The 19,228-nt window shown below is 40.1% G+C and overlaps 1 protein-coding gene across 1 annotated transcript; it reads right to left on the bottom strand.

Annotated features, from left to right (window-relative positions):
• Nucleotides 1-230: 230 nt before the first annotated feature.
• On the bottom strand, nucleotides 231-9,016 carry GZMK (granzyme K). Its single transcript, XM_069492759.1, has 5 exons — nucleotides 8,953-9,016; nucleotides 8,529-8,676; nucleotides 3,329-3,479; nucleotides 2,285-2,554; nucleotides 231-404 (listed from the first exon to the last, which is right to left on the bottom strand). The coding sequence occupies exons 1-5, from the start codon at nucleotides 9,014-9,016 to the stop codon at nucleotides 231-233; spliced, it is 807 nt and encodes a 268-aa protein (XP_069348860.1).
• Nucleotides 9,017-19,228: the final 10,212 nt, after the last annotated feature.

The raw sequence follows: 19,228 nt of genomic DNA, 5'->3' as shown, positions 1-19,228 counted from the left end.
CATAAAAAACAGTCTTCTAAATTTTATTTAGAATGAAATCAGCATGGTAAAAATACATCAGTGATACATGTGACAAAGAACTTGACTCCTTACCAGAATGAGTCTCAAGGGAGCAGAAACAGAGCCCAGCCATGCTCTGCTTTACCTGCATGGAGCTACATCTGAAGATAAAGTTGACCTATGAGCATATCAGGAAAAAAAGAAGCAAGTAACTGGTAGATCCGGGAAAATCATTCATAATCTGAATTTGCATGAGATGGGGCAAGCTTGCTTTTGATCCAAGTCTGGTACTTCTTGGTTAACAGAGTGTAGATTCCAGGTTTCCTGGCAATAGCACATGGAGGACCTCCAGAGACTATGGCGTGGAAGACACCTTTACAGATCAAGGGGCCCCCTGAGTCACCCTGGAAAGAAGAAAATGGGCAGATACTTGATGAGAAGCTGTTGAGATTTTTCTACCACCAACTGTTTGTTGCTCAAAGGATTATTATCTGGGTCTTTGGTTTCTTTGTGTCCTGAAGAATGCCCAACACTGCCTCTATGTTTCTGTCACTGTCTGGGACTATGTGTCTGTCTGTCTATTTTTTTCTCTGTTTAATGTATCTGTCTACAACTTTGACTATGATTATGCCTCTGTTTGTATGTCCATGCCTATGTCTCTGTGCTGTCTCTATGTCTAGAGTCCTTTTGTAATTCATGACCGTCGAACTTTATTCATTAAGAGTGGGTAGATATAAAGTTTTAAATGATCCACTGAAATGAAAGAAATTTTTTAAGTTGTGGATTTCATTTTGGTGCTCACAGACCTGAAATCAAGTTGCTATTGAGACCAGTAGAAAACAGCAATGTATTGTAGTAAATGTCTCGATAGCAGGGACTATATCTTCTCTGTAATTCTTTCCTTTTTTTATTTTGCATCCTCATATGGTTAAACAGAATGCTATGTACACGAGGGCTGTCTGGAAAGTATCCAGCCATTGTTAATACATTTTTCATATTACACGGCTGGATACTTTCCGGACTGCTCTCGTATACATCACACTTAGTAAATATTGTTGAATGAAATACTTTTTGAAGACTCACTCTAACAGCAAAACATGTAACTGTCAAAGGAAGTGAAAGAGTTATAGAGGGGATGGCATGGCCTTTCAGATAAAGAGCTGTCCTTTAAATCTGAAGACCAGCCTTTGCCTCTGCCTCTGGTCACATTGCAAACTGCAGTGCCCTGTACTCTGGTCAGCCATGATAACAGATGTTCAGGAGGGCGAGAGTCTTGGGGCACTGCAGATACACAGCACATTTGAAGTCATCAGACCCTTTCCTCCAATAGTGCTTAATGTAGAATGATATGAATATTGTATTCTAAGTTTTAAAATATTAGTAATCCATCTATGCTACATATTAGTCACCTATAAATATGCACACCCATTTTTTTCTTACTATCTCAGTAAAGAAAAGATTTTGACAAATATAATGACTGTTACTCCTTTTTATTAATTGGTGGTATAGTATGAATGTTTGTGTCCCTCCCAAATTCATATGTTGCAATTCTTACTCCCAAGATGATGGTATTAGGAGATTGGGGAGGTAGTTAGGTCATGGAGGTAGAGTCCTCATGAATGGGATTAATGCTCTTATTAAAGAGGCCTGAGAGAGACCCCTCATCCCCTCATCCCGTCCACCATGTGAGGGTAGGGTGAAAGAAAAGAGGCCATCTGTGAACCAGAAAGTGGGCCCTCACCAGACACCAAATCTGCCAGTGCCTTGATCTTGAACTTCCCAGCCTCCAGAATTGTGAGAAATAAATTTCTGTTATTTGTAAGCCACCCAGTTTATTTTGTTATAGCAGCCCAAACAGACTAAGATAGTCAAAATTATTTAAGACATACATACTGTATGCTTGAAATTTTTGATGTGAGTTTTATGAGACCTCTTTATTAATTAATTTGAAAGGTGGTTCTTTGGCTAAGTTATGTTCTAATCACCACTGGTAACTTCAGGTAGACTTTCTAAGGATGATAACACCTCTCACAGGAAGTCTATAAAAGTTGTCAAAAGCAGTCTATTGTCCTGATTAACAGACATTTAATGAGTGCTAATTAAGCACTGTGGAAGGTTTTATGACCCATTCACATGGGTAGATGAAAACGAATAGAGAATGCTGTGCAGGAATGGAGAGATGATTTTTATTCTCCATGTCCTTCCTCTGCAGCGTTAGTGAGCAAATGGAGTCGTGGCCGCAGTATTGTCCTCTGAGATGCCTGTGTGAAAGAGAGACTCTTACCTTGCAGGAATCCTTCTGGCCTCTGGCATCTCCTGCACATACCATGTCTTTGGTTATGACAGGGTTGTGGTTGTAGTAATTTTGGCTGTTGCAAACTTCTCGACTTATGACAGTAACAGTGACTTCTTGCAGAGTATCAGAGGGGCTTAAAGTATCTGGGTTGGTGGCTCCCCAGCCAGTAACCTGGCATTTGGTTCCAGCTCTAAGATAGTTTTTGGATCTTGGTTGGAGCAGCTGAACACGCTTGCCAAGTTTTGCAGCCTTATGAAGCTGACAGATTGAAAAAAGAATAAATTATCATCCTTTCCTGGTAGTACTCTGCTGTTAGCCTGTGCATTGTATGTGTGGTCCTTCTGTCTTAGGAGGGCGTCCCTTTTCTGGAATCTACTTTGGTGGTAGCCTGCAGCTGCATTTGTGGTTGTTGCTTTTTTGAACACAGTCTCCATTCCCTGTGGAGTTCACTGATACTTGGGGAGGGAGCTTATACAGAGCAGGAATTTTGCCCAGTCTGGAACAAACTGGCCTTTGCCCTGCGTTGGATGGTTTTCTGTGGAATAACATCAATAGGTCATGACTTTCAGGGCTGGGCTGCTTTCTGTTGGATAGGACCCTTGAGTATGGTCTAGACTAAGTTCGGACTAGTCTATGTATGGTCTAGACTAAGTTGTAACTCATTTCTGAGTCCCTGAAATCACTTGGTTGGCTCTGTTGTACACATGACTGTTGTGTTTTTCACTTGCTAATGAGAAAAGCATTTGAGAAAAAAGCTTTCAGCGTGGATCCTTGAGCCTGTGAGATGTTCCTTGCCTACATATGTGAGCATCAGAGCTGTTTTTCCTTGTATAAACGTAGCCCTGATGCATTTGTGATAAATTCTTGTTTTTTTCAAGGCAGTGTATGGAGTAACATGGGCCCTTATAGAATATGTTACATCACTTCAAACGTGGGAGGATGCTAACAAAATGCTTTTGTGTAGATGATTTAACTAATTGAGCCATGCTGATAAGAATGTTGGCAAAATTGAAGGAAGGCAATGCTACATACCTTAACCAGCATGATATCATTCGAATTAGGATCTAATATAAATCTTGAGAATGGTATGAATTTTTTAATCTCAAATGTTTGTTTGGAGGCCTCATTCTTTGAGAGAGAGTGTGCTCCTAAAACCACTGTGGGAGACCGGCTTTTGTCAAACCTGAAAAAGCAAAGAGAATGAAAGTAACAGAATCACTTCCAAATCCCCCAGTGGGGAGTGGAGATGGTGGAGAGGGTCATATATATACAGAAACAGGGACTATCTCCAAGGTAACCTGCTTAAGATTAGACGGAGTGACGGAGGTCTCAGTGGACCCCAGCTTGAATTGATATCAAGGGCCAAATGTCTTGCCCTTAATCCTACCCTAGCATAATTCCCTGGCATTGCAAAAGAATATCAAAACTTGTATCCAAATGTGGGAAAAAAGAAGTGAAATCTTAATTGACTTGGATCAAGTTTACAACAAAATTATGTTCATTTATGTAAAAATAAAGGAAATTATATTTCTTGAGTTTGTAGTTTGAGATTTATACCAACTACCCATTACGGGTTTTCTATTGCAGTAAAATATACCTCATACCAAATTTTGTTATGATAAAATTTATAATTTTAACCATTTTTAAATGTACAGTTTGGTGGGCATGAAGTACATTTATATTGTTGTTCATCCTCCACCATCACCCATCTCCAGAACTTTTTGATCTTCCCAGTGTTAAGTGTTTTCACATTTAAGGTGAAGAGCCCACTCTGTGCATGCTCATCTGTATGTCCAGACCTCGTCTCAGGGGGACAGGGGAAGCAAGGCCCATTACGTGCCTGTCAGATATGCTCACACATCTCCGCCCCTCTTTTAGAAAGATGATTTGGACGAGGAAGGAAAACTGTCCTCAAGGTGAAAAAACATTCCTAATTGGAAATGAAGATACTTTAGGTTAGTAGCCATTTCATTGCGGATATTTATACAGCACAAACTGGTGAGTCAGGTGAAGAAACACAGGTATTTTTGTTTTGTTTTATTTTGCTTTTTAATCTGTGGTCATACACAATTCTAGCATATATATAATATGTAGTTCTATTGTTTCAATAATGCCACAATTGATCTGATTTACTGTACATTGGATAAAATTATATTTATGGCCAGTGTTGAAAGTAGAAATGATTCTTTTGAGATCTTGGCAACACCTTGGAGCCATTTGTATACTGTGGGATGAGGTAATATCCCATTGCAATGTGTCTTCGTTGCATTTGAGGTGAGGAAGCCGCCTCATATCTTTTTGAGGAAAAAGAAAGGCTATAAAAATAACTGCATTTATTTGTATACATATAACTATTTCTTTGCTACTTAAAAAAGGGAGCAAGGTAGATTACAGTAAAAACATATGTACTAATGCATACAGATAAGTAAAGATGAATAAAAATTAAAAAGCACAGAAACATACAGAAATCAGGAAGACATGATTATGTCGGGTTTAGAGAATGAGCACATGCCTGCAGAGGAGTGGGTTTGCATATGGCGGAGCTGTGACTGTCTGGAATGACCACTTTTGGTTTCTACCAAAAGAGTTTATTTTGGTTTATTTTGGGAATCCCTGCTCTATTTGTTGAAATGTTTGCCTATTGCAAAATCAGGATGGGGTTGAAATTTCTCGGAGGATGTGGATTGGATTTCCTAGGATTGATTCAAATTCAAATTCAACATACTCACTAAACCCAAAGCGTTAGAGGGGAAGGATGATACAAAATCCCTAGGATTAATGCTCTAACAAAAAGTGGATATGTGCATAAATAATTCACATGAAGAAGGCTCCAAATCTGGTACAAAGGCAAGGTGTGGAAGGTGAATTCTGACCAAGGGAGGAATGTTGAGAAAATTTCTGATTTTCTTTCATCTTTTAACTAATTTCCTTGACTAGTTATTGTCTTTGAAATGTTTTGGTTATTTTCATCTCCACTGGGACATGTGAATACCAAAACAACCCAAGCAGACCATTATGCTTTCTGAACTTTCAATTTTTACATACCTTTCAACTATAATCTGTACTACCAAGAGCGATTTTTCTGCCCACAGGACACCTGGAATTACTTGAGTTTTAGATCTCACTTCCTAAGCTAAACCTTGTCTGAATTCACACAAAGAAGTAATAATACCAGTGTCTTTCATCTGCACAACACCGTGTTTCTCTAAGTGTGGTCTTCAGACCTGCTTCAGAATCACCTGGAAGTGTCTGTTTGAAATGTGGCTTCATGAGTCCCACCCTGGACTTGCCTAGAACAGAATTACATACGGAGCAGAACCACAGGATTGCTGACAGTAAGTCTCTTCACTGTCTGCTGAAGACATCTGTAAACATTGCCTCGGTTGAGCCTAACAATAACCTTTCTCAGTTGTTAAAGCCGATGTGCTATACGTTCCTCATTAGTAAAAGGGTGTTCTCTGGCTGGTCTAAGGTGACTCACCTTATAAGTAAGGAAAGCAGCACCCAAATTTAGCTTTTGTGACTCCAAGTCCAGTGCTCTTTCCCCAGCTCCTTTTTAAGCCCAGTGCCATTCCTCCCATGGTGAGCAATGTTTCTGCTTAGACCCACTCCTTGAGGTCTGGCAGCAAAGGCAAGGTGCCTATATTTTGGAGTTCTCTCTTGCCTAAATAGAAAAGGACGTGGCGTGGCTGTCAGATAGGGAGGTTTGCCCCATCCTACCGCATCGACACAACTGGATCATCAGATTAGTTCCTTGGTTATCACCATGGAAGGCAGAGACAGTCATATAACAACACTGAGAACATCTATTAAGTTCTTGGGTTCTGTGCTAAGCATTTTACATATTTTCCCTTATTCAAACCTCACAAGAGTGCTGTGAGGTAGGTACTATGATGGTCTCCATTTCATAGATGTGGAAATTGAGGTTCAGGTAAATTAACAAACTGGAGAACATTCCACAGATCCTAAGTGGAGGCTCCAGGATGCAAACCAGGCAGGATTAAAGCTCAGTTGGTTTGAATCCAGAGCCCAAATGTTTCACCATTTCACTCCGGGAGCCTTGCGTGAGATGGGGTGAGGCCGTGTGGAAGGGCCGTGGCAGGTTCCATCTTATAACTTGCCAGGCAGGCGAGCGGGATGGGGCGTCGGGAGGACAGTGGGCAACAGCTGGTGAGAGTTTTGCTTCTGGTAAGTTAAAATGCTGAAAAGATTATACAGGAATTTTTTTTTTTTTTAGCAGTTTCCTTTTATATTTTACATGGCAACTAATAAAGGGGCTAAGACACTACGGGGGAAGCCGTGTGGATGGGTGGTGAGAAGGGAGCCCCCCCCAGATTTGGCCCACTTCACCATTTTGCTGAGCAAGAGGCCTGGGGTAAACTATTCATTCCAACAGGATACTTGGGAGTACATTTGTGGGAAGCCACCATTGAACTATTTCATAAATATTTTGAATTTCATAAAGCTTAATATTTTTCCAAGCACTGATCTGCCTACTTTTTGTACCCAAGTGTCCTGTAGAGGAAATCTGATCCACATATTTTGGAATTCTTTATACTCTAGCCATTTAAAATGATATTTAGCAATAGTTTGTTTTTTTTTTTTTTTCTTTTCAAAACTCCTAGATCTATCTCCAGTCTTTTTATATAATCTCTTTTCCCCAATCTGGGAATCTACTTCTCCTGAGTTGAATCTACTTGACAGAATTTAAAATTCAACTTAATAATATTATTTGCCTTCCTATAGTACTTTATGGTTTGTGAAGGACTACTTCATATGCCATGTTTTAGGCTTAGCAAAAAACAAACAAACAAAAAATGAAAAAGAAAGAAAAAACCCCTCTAATTTATCCAGCATTTGTTGAACATTTATAAGTCAAGCTCTGGGGAGGTTATAGTCCATTTGAATGTGTACCAAAAAACATATTTGAACATGTGCATATTTTGCACTGAATGAACATTTATGAGTTACCCTCTGCCTCACTGGTCCCAAGGGGGTAAGTGCTCTGGAGAGGAGGACAAAAGTGATGGGGACGCCAGGGTGATTTCTATGAGGGCAAGAACCGCATTTAAATAAAGTAACCACTGGAAATCAGCAGCTTCCTATTTAGCAATAGAAGTTCTCCCTGTTTGCAGGCTTCGAAACATCTAATTTGTGATCAAACAGTTCCATTAAAATGGAGCAACCAGACAAAACCCCCAAAGCATGGAGAAGCAAGTCAGTTCAGTTGTTCTGTTTAGGGATAGCTGACGCCTAAAGAGCAAACCATTCCAGCAAAGATAGATTCTTAAGTGAAATGCTGCAACATTTGTAGGAAAAAGAGAGCGCTCCCTCTCAGCTTATTTAGGCAAGAAACATAACAGAAAAAATATACAAACAAAGAAACCCAAGCAAACAAACAAAATAAATACCAAATTAGTTTCCTGCTACTTTTTGTTAGGGGGTGGTTGTAGCATCTCAAGATGGTTTTTGTGCTTTATTAGCTGAAATGAGAGAATTCTCGGTTAAAGTGGACTTTGGGAGGTTGTACCTTATCTTCTGAAAAGCTTTTGTTTCAAGCAGCCCAGAAAAATAACTCTCACATTCTCTTTCTTTTTTTACAAATCATCTACAACTTTTTTTTCCAACCTGGGAAAGCTGTGGTTCCCAAACTGTGGGCCTCAGATGCCCGTGGTGAGGGCAGAGGAACTGACAGAAGCGGTCTGGAGAGCCACCGGCCAGGCAGGCTTCTCTCCTGCATCATGCTCCTAATAATAGCTGCAACCTATTTGTGCTTCCTAAGTGTGCCGAGCATGCTAAAATACTTAAGTAGATACCATTTAATTCTCAAACCCCATGAAGCAGGAACGATTATGATTATGGCCCATTTGTAAAATGGGGAAGTTAAAACACACAGAGTAAGCTCTGGTTGTCCAATTTCCTCCCAAACACCGTGGCCTAACAGGGTCAGGAGAACTACTGCTTCAGGTACTGCTGTTGGTGTGTTCTCTGGCATCGTATGGAGGACTTGAGTTTGCCTAACGCCTTGCCTGGAGAAAGAAGAACAGCTCTCCCTGAAAAAGGAAAACCCAGGACAGAAAACATGGATGTGCAAAAGGGTAAATAAACCCCACCAGATGGTCAGTGATCACAGAAGCTAACAGTAGATAGATTTCTCACCCAGCAGAGGCAAGCTTCTCTTCCAGCAACCTTGCAGGAAAAACACGTGTGTGGAAAAGTCTGGAGGACTCACCGAAAGTGGCAGTGGGCTGCTGTGAGCACCCACTGTGGAGCGATCAGAACCCCTCCACAGACGTGCTTCCCGCCATACTGGATGGAAGCCATAAATGGCCTGGAATGAGGTGACACTTCTCTCCCTCCAATAATTTCCATATTGAAACCTACAAAAGCAAACCAAAGGATTTCACATAAAAGATCCAGGCAGATTGTTTCATGTAATTCTTCTGATGACAGTCATTACATTATTTTCAAAGCTAAAGGAAAATAAAAGCAAAACCCTAATAGTTATTACCATTTTATGGATGAAAAATTATATAACACATTACAGTTCGGAAGGATAGAAATCATTATGAAAATCATTTTCATTCATAATGTAACAACAGAATCACTAGAAATTAATTTAGTGCTTATATGTGGTAGATATAAAAGATACTTACACTCTGGAGTCATATAAGCCCCAGCTATTAGGAAAAACAGAGAAAAAGAAGAAAACTTAGTCATTTTAATGACTTAGATTTAAGAAGCCCAGATGAAATACTTGGATCCTATTGATGAAGGAAGAAGATTCTGAAGTCTGAGTTTTGTTCTTGCAAGTTTTGGCTTTCTCACCACAAGCTCTAGAGATAAGACTTTTCACACCCGAGTTTAAAAGTGTGTATCAGTTGGGGAGTTTCAGGTTTGTGCTTTTAGCACCTTTCCGGGAGAGATGTGCAATAAAAAAACTCATTTCTGGAGGTATCTGTCTCCAATATCTGTATAAGAGTACTCATGTTATAAATGGTGAAAGAATGAAAAATACCCACACCTTAAGAACTTAATGAAGTTGCAGAGTTCAAAGATGTTCATTGCTCTAAGGTAATACTTACTATTTTTCCTGGCATAAAATTGTGCCTATCATATTTCATTCCTCTCTATTTCTCATCGGGACATAGACTTATGATGAAGAGAGACATGGAACCTCGCACAGGTCATGGTTACTTCACAATGTGGCTTAGCTAAAGCCTGAACTCATATGCTTTGCAGCAAACATTGCAGCAAACTGATCATGCCATTTCTTCTAAATTCAACCCAATTTGGTTAAATTTTAGTTACATTTTTGAGAGATTTCATAATGTTATTAAAGGGGAACATTGGAAACATATTTTTGATTCAGAGTCTCTCTTTTACTGATTTTTAAATGAAATTGACCATGTGTTTATCCAAGACCTTAATAATAATATCTTTTAAAAATCAAGGACTGCATTTCATCTTTTCCCCAGGAACAGATGACAATACATTGCCAGGCCCGAGTATTTTCTCCTTCACTACACAGGTTATTAGACTTAAAATTCTATAAGATTGTATTTGTGCGGGGTACTAACCAATAGCCCAAACATTATAAAATGAGTACAGATAGATAAATCAGGCACCAGAACTTCAATTGTTTTCTAAAAACACCGACCAAAATTTGTACTAAATCAACAGAACTTACTTTCTCTTTTTTAAGATATATGCATTTTATCTTCCATTTTTTTTTTTGGAAAGCAGAATTAAAATCCAAAGCTATTATGCTTGGCAGATTGCAAGAGACACCTACCAAACTGCTGTTTTCTAGGACAAGAAAGTAGGAATATAATCAATAATATTATAATTATATATTATACATTATAATTTAATAATATATAAGTAAAATGCCTATAGTTATTTCTCTAATTCTCCTTACATGATCATTTATGTTTTCACATTTATGTCTTTGAGGAAGGCAGGTCAACTATTATAGTCATGTTACAACTGAAGAAATCAGCTCAGAGAGGCTATGTGATTTGCCTAAGGCGACACAGCTTACAACCTGGACCAAATCACTTGCCTGACCTGAAGTAACTTGTATGTTACTAAATACACGGCCAGAACACACGATTTGATAAATATTAACAGCCTGCATTCATTTTACAGGATGCTGTATATAATATGCTTTCTGCATATTAAACTGAATGAAAAAAACCAAGGCAGAGCAGTGACTTCCTGCCAAAGAGAGAAGGTGAGATAAGGAGGAGCTGGTTACGAAAAGCCACAAAATTAATAAACCAAACTTGTTGCTCCACCCAAATGTTCCTGTGAATTTTCAAGTCACCGCTGTCACTGTTGACGTGCCTTAATGTCCGTCAGGTACCGCTTTTTGAAGTCAGAAGGCAGACAGGATGATGTGAGTTCCTACTGTATCCCAGTAGTGCTGGGAACATCAGGAAGACGGCGTGTGACGTGTAGAAGTGTTCTGACCTTGGAGGAAGAAATAACTGTACGAGACAAAGCTTCATGAGGGGCCTGGTTACAAACACCTCTCAGCTGCGTGTTTCTGTGTAGTAAGGACTGACAGCCACATAACTTTGTACAAATTGCTAAACGTTTTCAGCTGCATTTCCAGGGAGGTGCTTGTCATTAGTCTGATTTTATGGATAAAGACACTGAAGCTCAGGGACTTGCTTGAGATTACCGAGCTAGCAGGTGGCCCTTAAGCCCTTACGTGCTGGCTCCAGGCTCCATGTTCCTTTCAACCTGACCACATGCCTGCCTTGCTTTGAGAAGTCCCTGGGGCTCAGACGCTCTAAGAGGAAAGCTGGCTGTGCTGAAGGGAAAAAGGATTTAGCCACCGCACACACTGCAATTAGACATGGGTGAGATTTAGTTCAGTGGGAAGACAGTCTCATAACTCTTTCTTGTAACTGACCTGGAAACTTCTGAGAATCACGTTGGTTCGTAACAATGAGTTATTTCGTTTTGGCTTTAGACCGATGCGCTAGTTACTAGTATCGTTTGTTATGATATTCAGGATTCTGGATTTGAGAACAGTGGGCTGTGTAACATGATGAGCTCGGCGATCTAATTTATTTCTGCATGTTGGTTTTTGTTCTGTTGAGTCTGCTGCGGGGAGGGCCGTGTTTGCTTTGGTTGGCTTTGCAGCAGCTGTGCCGCACGGAGCAAGTGCAAGGCCGTGTTCAGCCCGGGACTGGCTTTACACGTTGGGGCCTTGCGGTTCTCCTTTGCTGGGTTGTGTTTAGCCACCCTCATTAGCTGCTCTTAGAGATGTTGTTTTTGATCCTCTTGTGTTTCAGGAGACCCTCATAGAGCAGCTGTCCTGATGCTCCAAAGGCCATGTGTGTGGCTCTAGCCGTGGACTGCCTTTCTTCAATGACCCAGACACCTGCTTCCGCAGATTCGTGGCTCGCAGACCCGTGGCACTCTGTGACCTGTTTACTACTGATCCAGAGCAAGATGGGGACAGAAATTGAGAGTCAGAATTTAGAAACTGTAACAGCTATTTAACATGGCTCTATATTTATTTATTTTATTAATGAAATGTAGTTTGTGCAATCTAATTAAAAAACGGGCATGTATTTTGTATGCCTTTGTTTTTTATTTAATTAGTTTTTCTATTTATTTGTGTCGTATAAACATATCAGTTCACAATGGACTGAAACTAAAAGCAAACAAATTAACAAACTAAATCCCCCCACACACCTGGCCTCCCCACAGGTATGAGAAGCACTGCTCTGTAGACACAGCTGCAGAGCAGATCTGTTCAAGCCCTTCCCATTCATTCCTTTAGCTTCCTTTGAAAATTTTTCTCAACACCAAGGTTTCCAAGGTCCAACCCTCTCCAGCCCCCAGCACTTGAGATCAGGATTTGACAAAATTTCTCTGGGTCCCTTCCTTGTAGCACACCATCCTCTGGGCCTTGATTTCTGTCCAGTAATGGCTTAGCTAATTTGATAAATGAATCTGCTAACGATTATGGTAAAAATATGACAGCTTTGAAAATTGGGGTGGGCAATGATATTGGGATGCTGTATGATGATATTATGTCCAAAGGTCCCAATAAAATGTAAATCCCACCTCAGATTACAGCCATCCCTTCCATGAGGTCCTTACAATGGATGTGCTTAGGAAAAATTGCAAAGGAAAGCAAAGTACTCCTTGACTTAGAGCTGGGGCTTTGGCCTTAACCTCCATTTAGAAACACTGGGTCAGCTGGGTTGGGGCGCATGGACACTGCCTTCTCCTACTTAAATCTCAATGCTTCAGAGCACGGCTCCATGGTCCCCCCTTGGTGGAAGGATGGCAGTGATGAAGGTAGGATTTGGAGGGAAATTTGTTTTATCTTCCCTCACCTCAATTTTTAATCATAACATATTTTGCATATTGATTATCTTCCTTTACTAAATTCAAAGTTATGTTTTCTGATTCTCCATCTTTGAGCTCAGTAATGCAATACCACTTTCACCTCCTCCTCTACTCCTCTCCAAGTCAGTTATGAAATGACTGCAATGGATGAGAATTGCCTTGAGTGCAGGATCTTGGCACAAGGAGCCACCGCAGGAAAACAGCTTGAGAGTCTGGCAGGTGGGGATATCCCAGCACTCCTGGGGCTGGCTGCCTGTCACACACCGTCCCTATCTCAGCTTTTTCTCCAGGCCTCATGCTGCTCTTTTGTGACACCTTTTCTTTTTCTTCTCTTCTTCAGGGAGGCCTTTGATGTCCATTTTCACTGAGTTCAAATGTTATGGGAGGGATGACGAAAGTCCCACATGAGGTGTCCCTGTGATGTCGCTGGACCTAGCCCGGATCATTCGCACTGTCTGCAGTGTTTGTCCTGAGAGATTTACACGTGAAAATCCTGTCAACCACGATGACTGCCAAAGGAAGGTTTGCAGCCCTCACCGATTTCCCGAGTTTCAGGCTTGTGGGGACCCTGGCCTTGCACAGAGGAAGGTGAGGATTGTAGGAGCCTGATAATGTTTTAGGGAGAAAAGTGGTTTCAATATGTAGGCAAAGTCAAGGGAAAAATACCAGGGAAAGACCAGGTAATAAAGATCAGAAAAAAGGTGGAGGCAGGAAGGGAAGGGAAGGAAATAAATGTTGTTGAAGAAGGAAATGATCAATTGAAGATGGGAGGCCTTATCACGGAACACATACTTATATTTGAACATCTCAGATATAGTACTGTGATATGGCCCATGCCGAATATGTCATCTTTTTATAATAGAAACAGATCTGTTAAAAAGAATAGTCTTATATTGAAAGCAATTGAACTGTTTAATCAGAGTGGTTTCATAAAATAAAGTCACAACAGGCAAAGTATTAGGGATTTTGAAGGGGATGATCAAGTTCATTAGTGAGAGAAACTCAGTAATTGCGATGACCAAACTGGACCTCAATAAATACTATTGATTAATTGATTCAGTATTCCCTAATTTTTCATTGAGAATGAATTCAGATAGAAATGTAAGTATGATAGAAATACTCTTTCCAAAGAGTATTGACCAATGACCAAATAACACACACTTGTATGCATGTATGCAGGTAGGCGTGACACACGTGTGCACACATGACCTTCCCCTCCCACCCACCCGGACCACCAACCCCTGAATCCTTATCCTACTCTTTATCATAAATACATTCCAGGTGGGTCAAAGATTTTTCATGAAGAAATAAAATCATTATAAATACTAAATGAGATAGTAAATTATAATAATGTTTAAGAGGGAGAGGCTTAAAGAAACTATCAATAAATTAGAGTATATAAAACTTTAAGACTTTTGTAAGGCAAAAAACACCATAGACAAATATCCAAAGACATAAGACTAAATGTTTGTCATTTATATTGAAAACATTTCCCGCCAAAGATAATATCTTTAATATATGAAGAGTCCTTAAAAATCAATCAAAAAAGGGAAGAGCAATAATAAGTGGGCTTGATGTAAGCAAACCAATATAAATACTAATAATATTTTGGTGAAGTTACTTCACTGAGGATCTACCATATAAATAATATTAAAAATAATCTTAGTGAGTATAGGATAAAATATAAAGCACAGTTTTTTGCAAGGCTTAGTAAGTATAAGGTTTGATATGCTAAGGACACAACTACTATAGCAAGTACTGATGAAAAGGCCACAAGGCTGAGAAGAGACGTGTCAGCAAAAGCATAATCTACTGAATTCTCAGTGTTGTTTGATGAGACAGTTGATGGGTTTTAGTAACAACATAATTATCACGCTATTTCTTCTAGGTCTCGAACTTTGTAAACTCTCTTACCCACTATAGTCTTTTAAATTCTCCTCTTCTTGTCTCCAAAGTCCAGAGTATATACTTTCTCTTCTTACTAGAATTTCAAATCATGGGCCCTCTTGCAATGTAGCCCAGTCTAGGAGCTCTCTTCTGGACACATCTGACTTCTTTTCCATCTGAACAAGATAGTCATGTGAACAAGGCCGCATATTAACTCCAGGTTTCCCTGCCCTCATAACCTTCTGCCATGGAACTGCCTAACTCCACCATTTCTTGCTCAGATTCTAGCTGCAAGAGTTGCTGCAGAAAATCATAGGACCTTGGTGGGCTAGCCCAGCAGCTCGGGAATAAGGTGTTCACTGTGCTCTAGAAGTTCCTTCACTCCTCTCTTGTTCATTGTCCTGATCACTAGCCACAATAACTCCTCCAGACATGCTTCCTCTTTCCTGGGCACCTATTTCCCACCCTGCTAGACTCTATCACTTCACCTACTTCAGCAACAAACTGATTTGAGGACATTTGTTTTCCTTTTTTTCTCACCTCTTAGAACTCTCCTATCTAACTCCTGATCTTTTCCTCCTGGTCTAGAGGGAATACTTTCGTGGAGGGGAAACTTCTCTTCTGGGGACTAAACCTTCCTTTCTTCCTTCCTTCCTCCTATTCTCCTCACTCCCTCTCTCCCCTGCTTAATTACTTTTGTATATGTGTGCAGACCTATCTATTCATGAAAGATACTCACTTGAACATGCTTTCTCCTCAATTTATCATCCCTTTTCTTTCTTTCATAATCAAAGTTCTTTCTTTCATAATCAAGTTCTTCCTCTCTCTTGTAGTCCTGACAAATTGTTTTATTTCTCACTGCACAAGTGAAATCCATTATCAGTGACTCCTGTGGGTTTTCTCAGTCCTCACTCCCTTTGACTTCTTTGCACCATTTCGCTGATCACCAACTTTCCCTTGAAGTATTCTCTGCCCCTAACTCTTTTCATACTCTCTGTCCTGATACTCTTCACCCCTCCCACCATTTCTTATTTGTCTCTTTACTACCACGTCCTCTTCCTGTTCTCCAAATTCTCTTTTTAAGCCTCTTCTAGGGGCTTCTCTTTCACCCAGTCTTTTTTTTTTTTTTTTTGAGACAGAGTCTCACTTTGTTGCCCAGGCTAGAGTGAGTGCCGTGGCGTCAGCCTAGCTCACAGCAACCTCAAACTCCTGAGCTCAAGGGATCCTCCTGTCTCAGCCTCCCAAGTAGTTGGGACTACAGGCATGCACCACCATGCCCGGCTAATTTTTTCTATATATATATATTTTTAGCTGTCCATATAATTTCTTTCTATTTTTAGTAGAGATGGGGTCTCGCTCTTGCTCAGGCTGGTCTCGAACTCCTGAGCTCAAACGATCCGCCCACCTCGGCCTCCCAGAGTGCTAGGATTACAGGCGTGAGCCACCACGCCCGGCCACTTTCACCCAGTCTTTCCCAAAGATTGTGCCATGGAGCACTAGCCATAGGTGTAATAATAAAAGTTGTCATTAGGAAAAAAAAAAAAAAGAGTTCTATGGTTCAAAAGTTTGGGCAACACACAGGTAGCTAAACAAAGAAACTCAGTCTAGTTCTTGTCTTTAGGACTTCTCAGGGCCTTTGAATGCTAAGATATACCAAGCGGTACAACGGGTTATGTGGGGATACAGTATGCTAAGTTTCTCAAATTTTCTGGACCACAGAACATTTCTTTTTCTAGAGCATATCAAGGGATCTGGATTCCACAGAACTCATAGTAAAAAAGACCATGAACATTTTTTCCACTCCCAGAAAATCAGCCATTAACCTCAGTGTGGATTTCTTTCTACCGTGACCTCTCTTCATAATATTGCTCCAACAACTTTTTCTCCTACTGCTCTCCTCTCACTTCCTTACTATCAAGTAAGAATATTTTCTACTCACTACCTCTATGCCAGTCAAGTACTTACCCTATTACTCAAGTCCTGCGGGAAATGCCACCTTCTTCACACAGTGTTTCCTGATCATTCCAGATGGAAGTACTTTCTCCTTTTTCTAAAAGCAGGAGGAACCTTTAGGAGTGACAGAGTCAAAATCTTGCCCAATATTATTATCAGTATTTATCATATTCTCCCTATTTCTTCAGTCTATTTGTCTGCGAGATTGGTAGCTTCTTGAGGACTTTGTGCACTTTGTACCAAGGAATACCTTCAGGTGCAAGTATCAGAAAACCCAACACAGAAGGACTTAATGGGGAAATTCATTGTATCATATAACAAGAAGCTCAGAGGTAAGGTGGCACCAGGGTTGATTAATTCAGTGGCTCAATGTTGCTATCAAGACTCAGTCCTCATACTCACTAACCTTATGTCCTAGGTGTCACATCTGGCCACAACAAGTTAAAGGGAAGAAGGGACCAGCTGTTCCGGCAGGTGCTTTTTAGGATTGTACACCTTTCCAAGAAGCACACTGGCACCTCTCCCCTCTCATGTCTCACTGGAGTGAACAAGATCATATGCTTTCTGAAACCAGTCACTGGCAAGGGAATGGGATTTTCCACTGGACTGATTTAGACACATCTGCCAGTCTGGGGTTTGGGTTATCTTCAACGAGGAAGAGAGATGGGGTTCTGTTAGCAAGGTGGGAATGGCATATGCCATGCTTTAATAGATTGTCTATAGACTTGCTAAGTAAGTAAAGGATGGAAAGAGGGTTGTGTTAAATGTGTTTAGTCAAGATTTTTTAACATGTTATCTGTCTACTATCTTTCCTGTATTTCTATGAGGAAGATTAAAAATTTATATTACAATAGAAATATTGATAGGTGAATATTTATAGTTGTTAATTCTATATTTTAAATATTAGAATCTTTCCCTCCAGTTATATCAGGAACTAGGGATATAATAGAGTCATTTTGAGTAAAGGTCTCCAAGGGAATTCACAATGATAAAATCAAAATAACATAAAATAGATTCTAAATTAAGATTTTCATTGTTTTCACCAACAAAATTATAATGTTGGGAAGCTTCTTTTCTTTTTCCTCGTGTTCAAGATAGCAACCATATTTCATTGTAAGTGATTTGATGCCAATAGTTGAATCAGTCTGTATTTTAATTTAGTATTTCCTCCAGACATTCTTTGAACATGTGTCAACAGGAAAGCACATGTTTCAAAATCTATTTCAGCTCATTTTCCTCTTAATAAACTAAATGAATTTTGAATGTATGTCTTTTAGTTCCCTCTATGCTTTCTGAAATTTGCCAAAAACCACAGAATGATCAGAACTGATCAAGACCAGATTCTGAAGCAGGTGAAATTGCGCGTGGGAACCCTCCCAGTTCCGCTCTCAATGTTTCCATTTCCCTTAGTAGTCCTCTTCTGCAAGGATTTATTGTCAGAAGATACCTACCAACATCTCATTGTTCGAGAATATTTAAGGTGCTACTTTTCAGTGTATTCTAATTTTATTTAGTGTTTCTTAAATACTAAAAAAAAGTCTCTGAAGATTCAGAGGAAGCATTCCTAATGATGCAATATCCAGTATGGTGACAGAGATGGAGATAGTTTGGGCAGAGAATATTGCTCGCTCCCCATCAAGTCTCGCCATACAGGCATCATCTGCTCTGCTGGGTAAGAGTCTGGCTCTGGTAATGATGGTTTGTATTTGCATATTGTTGGGTCATATCTAAGCCAGAAGCCCTTGAGCCTGGAAGTGTTTAAAACTGTCACACTAGAAGTGCTAAGGCAGATATTTCTGCCCAGTGTGTATGTATGATGTGTGGGAGGGGACTAGAGAAATATTTTAAAGTTTCAGTCAGTAAGTACTCTTCTTATTAAAATGAGTTTTAAATACCTCTCTGAAGAAGCAAAGAACACAAAGAGCGAGGGGCCCAGGAACAGAATGGGGCTTCCTGTACACAGACTGCACCCACACGCATGCACGCCCGCCCGCCTGCCATTTTCAGGGTGATATACAGTAAGAAGGTGGGCAGTCAGGCCATGGGATAGCCTGATGTTAGGGGAGGAGGTCTGTCCCAGAGGGACACTTCCCTTGTGTTCCTTTAAGAACATGTCTTATGGAGGCAAAAGTCTTAGCAATGTGTCCTTGTGACTCACTCCATAGGATCCAAGTCAGCAGGCTGCAGTACCAGCTGACATTATGTGAAAAAAATGAACCCAAACCAAAGCCAAGGCTGCTTGTTGTGGGACCCAAATCAAAGTGCTCAAAGTGTTCTATAGAATGAGGAGATTTTAATAATTCATAATTCAGGGAAGAAGGAAAACTCTCCTAGCAGACCAGCCAGCTTTCCATCCCAGACATCTAGAACACTCTTTGTTATTTATTCTTAAGGCTTTTGTTCCCAGAATATGGTTTGGTGAATGTGCCAGAGAGATCTAGAGACAGAAGAGACTGATGAAGAGGAAGATTAGGTGCATCCAAATGACCAATACTCTTGGAGAAAAGAGTGAGAAAATTTTGGGGAAATCTCTGGGTCAAGAACCAGCATTTGGTAAACCTGTATTTTATTTTAAAAACAATTTTCTAGGGGAAATCTCTTGATTCTAAAATTCTAAAGTGGCAATAATAATCATTGGCAACCATTGCCATCTTGAATTATGTTTTCAACATATTCAATAAAGATTACTCTTCTGATGGGAAAAAAGGAATAGAA

The sequence above is a fragment of the Eulemur rufifrons genome, chromosome 17 (assembly GCF_041146395.1).
Source record: "Eulemur rufifrons isolate Redbay chromosome 17, OSU_ERuf_1, whole genome shotgun sequence".
Classification (NCBI taxonomy): domain Eukaryota; kingdom Metazoa; phylum Chordata; class Mammalia; order Primates; family Lemuridae; genus Eulemur; species Eulemur rufifrons.
The sequence above is the reverse complement of the archived record's forward strand: the minus strand, read 5'-3'. Positions and strand labels throughout refer to the sequence as shown.

What these genes read in the sequence shown, in the direction of transcription:
- GZMK (XM_069492759.1), bottom strand. Translation starts at nt 9,016, where the DNA reads ATGACTAAGTTTTCTTCTTTTTCTCTGTTTTTCCTAATAGCTGGGGCT. An exon ending in GCAGCCCACTGCCACTTTCG is followed by an intron (nt 3,480 to 8,528) that starts GTGAGTCCTCCA and finishes TTGCTTTTTCAG; the next exon opens with GTTTGACAAAAGCCGGTCTC. An exon ending in ATGATATCATGCTGGTTAAG is followed by an intron (nt 2,555 to 3,328) that starts GTATGTAGCATT and finishes TCAATCTGTCAG; the next exon opens with CTTCATAAGGCTGCAAAACT.